General features: G+C 38.8%; 1 protein-coding gene across 1 annotated transcript; it reads left to right on the forward strand.

Moving 5' to 3' along the window:
* The first annotated feature begins 1,127 nt into the window (after window positions 1–1,127).
* On the forward strand, window positions 1,128–1,778 carry LOC136489841 (uncharacterized). The gene has a single exon (XM_066486372.1). The coding sequence runs from the start codon at window positions 1,128–1,130 to the stop codon at window positions 1,776–1,778; it is 651 nt and encodes a 216-aa protein (XP_066342469.1).
* The last annotated feature ends 2,289 nt before the right edge of the window (window positions 1,779–4,067 follow it).

Consider the following 4,067-nt stretch of genomic DNA (forward strand, 5'->3'; position numbering starts at 1 on the left):
AACTACATATGCAATATTTAGAGATGCTTGAGAGGCCTTGGGCTATGTGGAAACTGACAAGAGCCTAGATGACTGCCTCACTGAATCTGCACAATTTAAGATGCCTTGTGCTCTGAGGAGGCTATTTGCAACTATCATAGTTTTCTGCAAGTGTAATAACGTCCGAGCACTATGGGACAAACATATTGATTCAATGTCTGATGATTATCACCGTTCAAATGGCAACTCCAAAATGGTTGAACAAATGGTGCTTAGAGATATATCTATATATGTTAAAGATATGGGTAGAGACATTACAAACTATGGACTCCCAGAACTAGATGCCTCAGGTAATTGATAAATATAAAAAATCCCAAAAGCTTTTTTTCATTCATAAACATTGTATTTACCTTAACATCACAAACGCCAATTTGATGTCACTAAACATTATTAAAAAATTAATGCTTCTTGTTCATCATTTTGACATGACTCCTAACACTTTATTTGATTAGATGAGGTGTCAAGAGACCATGATAGAGAGCTTAGAGAAGAATTGAAAATTGGATATGAAGAAGAACATCTGAAAATGATACAAACACTGAATATTGAGCAGAGAGCTGGGTTCGATTTGATTATGAATCATGTGGATAAGAAAGTTGGCTAGGTATTTTTTTGTTGATGGACCAGGAGGAACCGGCAAGACATATCTGTATAAAACTTTGCTTGCAAAGGTGCGCTCCATGAATCTTATAGCAATTGCTCCAGCCACATCTGGTATTGCAACAAGTATCATGCCCGACGGACGCACTGCACACTCCCGCTTCAATATTCCCATCAAGCTAGATAATAACACTATGTGCAGCTTTACCAAGCAGAGTAGTACTGCAGAATTGCTTCGCAGGGCTGCCTTGGTAATATGGGATGAAGTAGACATGACAAAGAGACAAGCGGTAGAAACACTCGACAGAACATTACAAGATATAATGGGTTGCAATCAACCTTTTGGTGGCAAGGTCATGTTGTTCGGAGGTGACTTCAGGCAAGTTCTTGCTGTTGTGGTATGAGGAACAAGAGCACAGATCACTGATGCTACTTTACTGAAGTCATATATATGGGACAATGTACGAGGGATTCGGCTCACCCAAAACATGCGAGCTAAAAATGATATTTGGTTCGTGGAGTATCTGTTAAGAATTGGGAACGGAACTGAAAAAACATTTGGTGACGATTATGTTCAATTGCCTGATGATATCATCGTGGAATGGAGCCAAGATTCCACTAAGAATGCAAAGAAAATAAGTTCAATAGATAATTCAATTGCCAACCTTATTAGACAGGTGTTTCCCAAACTCGAGGCAAATTGCACCTCTGCAGATTATATGCGGGAACGTGCGATTCTTTCAACTACAAATGAGCATATTGATGCAGTGAACGCAATAATGATCGAGAGGTTTTCTGGAAATGAGAAGGTATACTACAGCTTTGACTCGGCGGATGATGATACAAGGAATAACTACCCTCTTGATTTTCTAAATTCTATTAAACTTAATGGGTTGCCTCCTCATGAACTTAAGGTTATAAAAGACTGCCCTATTATCCTACTGCGTAATCTTGATTCTCACAATGGTCTTTGCAACGGCACTAGGTTGGCCATTAGAGGATTCCAAAATAATACAATTGATGCTGAAATAGTTAATGGGCAGCATGCAGGAACCAGAGTATTCATACCAAGGATTCCCATGTCCCCCTCCGAAGACCTTTCAATGCCATTCAAGTTTAAGCGAAAGCAGTCCCAATAAGATTGACTTTCACAATGACAATAAATAAAGCTCAAGGTCAGACCATACCAAATGTTGGTGTTTATCTCCCTGAACCAGTTTTCTCTCATGGCCAGTTATATGTAGCATTGTCAAGATGTGTTTCTCGTACGAGTATATAGGTCTTAGCCAACACAAATAAGGATGTTGACCCCACTGGAAAGAGAACAAAAAATATCGTCTTCAGAGATGTTTTTTTTAATATGTGACAGTACTATTTTATATTTTTGCCGGGATGGCCTGGCCCTGGCGCAACGTACAGGTGCTCAGAAGGTTTGGTTGGAAACTGATTGTCAAGAGCTTGTGCGCCTGTGAAACAAAGGTACCGATAAGAGATCAGCTGTGGTTTCAGTCTTGCGGGAGATCCGGGATTTGAGCTTATGCTTTCAAGCTTTTAAATTTTCTTTCATTAGTCGGAAATGTAATATAGTAGGTCACAGGTGATGCAAAGTCTGGGTCGTGGCATGTTAGCCCGACTTGCATTGCGAACCTGATGATCGCAGATTGTAATCCTGGAACTATTTGATGAATGAATCTCCCCGGTCGGAAAAAAGACTATTATATATTTAGATTAAACTGGCTTCATGTGTCTCTGCTATTTAATAGATTATATTGCTTTTATTAATCGGTAGATTAGATTGCTTTTAATCAGGAAACTTAAGTCTTCACATGTCTCTGCTATTTAATTAATTTAATTAAATAATATATTATTAGATTGCTTTTGGTTGGGCCATTCATGCAAACAGATGATGTACGATCCGTCTTGCTTTTAATTTAATTAATTAATTAATATATTACATTACTTTTGGTGGGACCACGCATGCAAACGAATGATGTACGATCCGTATATAGGAACGAAGGATCAAAAAATAAATAAATTTATATTCAAAATGAAATAAAACTTACAAATACAAGTAGTCCCCTGCCCTGCCCCGTTCGCTGGTCTGAATTTTGGCTGAAACTGGCTGAAAAACACTGTTTCGGCTGAATTGTTGTGAGAGAAAAACACTGTTCCGGCTGAAAAAACAAGCCGAACAAGCCAAATTTAAGACAAGCGAACGGGTGGCTACATTCACTCTACCACACATCCAAGCTAGATAAGGCTCCACTAGCACTTGAACATAGTTCCAAATAATGAAAAAAATGTTGGTTTCAAATAAACTTAAAAATACTAGGATAAGATGATAACTACAAACAAGCTAGAAAATGACAAATGTTGGTTTCAAAAAACTTTGAAAATACTAGGATAAGATGATAACTACAAACAAGCTAGAAAAAGACAACAAAAATAATAAATTTTTTCTAGGCACGTGCGTGTCGCACCTGCATATTAACTGGTACATATTTAACAATGAAAATAAATAAATTACGCTAGTACATGAGGAAGGAAGCGAGCAAACGGGCACCCACCTTGGTTATTAGTGTGCCTTCGTTAATTTCTTGCCGCTGACCTCTCCTTCCTCGCTAGACTCCACCAAGCGTGCCATGGACGATGGGGATGTCTGCTCCGGCAGAGTTTTGTAAACAAAAGTCTTTGTTACTACTAGACAGCTGCAAAGGATAGGCCGAATGAAGTTTCCCCCCACAGCAGAAGGGTGCCTACCGCGTTGTAAGGAATTCCCGAGATTAACCATCATTTTCAAAGGTGCATACATCCACCGCGTTAAAATTCAGAAATCTATAAGTTTGATGGATACAGCATACCTGCTGCGTACTAATCCGAGGGCGGCATTTAGAGCGGGTACAATAATGGACTTATAGCCAAACTAGTTAGCATTTTTGCTGATATGAAAGAGAGAAGAGAGGAAAGAGGTGAGAGCTTGGCTCTCATATAAGCAACAAGCTGGGCACGGAAGCATATGCATCTGTGGGTCCAAACAAATGTGAATGTGAGGAGGAATAGGAAAGAGAAAGTAAGACATGATACCATATAATAATAAAATTTTTTTTATAGCCAAATAGGAGACAACTATTGTATAGCTTGGCTCTTATGACTTACTTATAGCCAAGTACTTGGCTCTATTATTGACTATGCTCTTAGAGAAGTACAATAATGGGCTTATAGTCAAGCTAATGCTGAAGTGGATTAAGAACGAAGAGAGGAGAGAGGTGAGAGTTTGACTCTAATGCAAGCAACAAGCCGGGCACCGAAGCATTTGCATTAGTGGACCCAAGTCCCAAAAGTGTTGTGAGAAAGGATAAAAAAGAGAAACTTTTTTAAGATAAGTAGGAGACACATAGTGTATAACTTGGCTCTTATGATTTAATTTA

The sequence above is a fragment of the Miscanthus floridulus genome, chromosome 10 (assembly GCF_019320115.1).
Source record: "Miscanthus floridulus cultivar M001 chromosome 10, ASM1932011v1, whole genome shotgun sequence".
Classification (NCBI taxonomy): domain Eukaryota; kingdom Viridiplantae; phylum Streptophyta; class Magnoliopsida; order Poales; family Poaceae; genus Miscanthus; species Miscanthus floridulus.

Excerpts from the sequence above, each read along its gene's own strand:
- LOC136489841 (XM_066486372.1), top strand. The coding sequence starts at position 1,128 with ATGCGAGCTAAAAATGATATTTGGTTCGTGGAGTATCTGTTAAGAATT.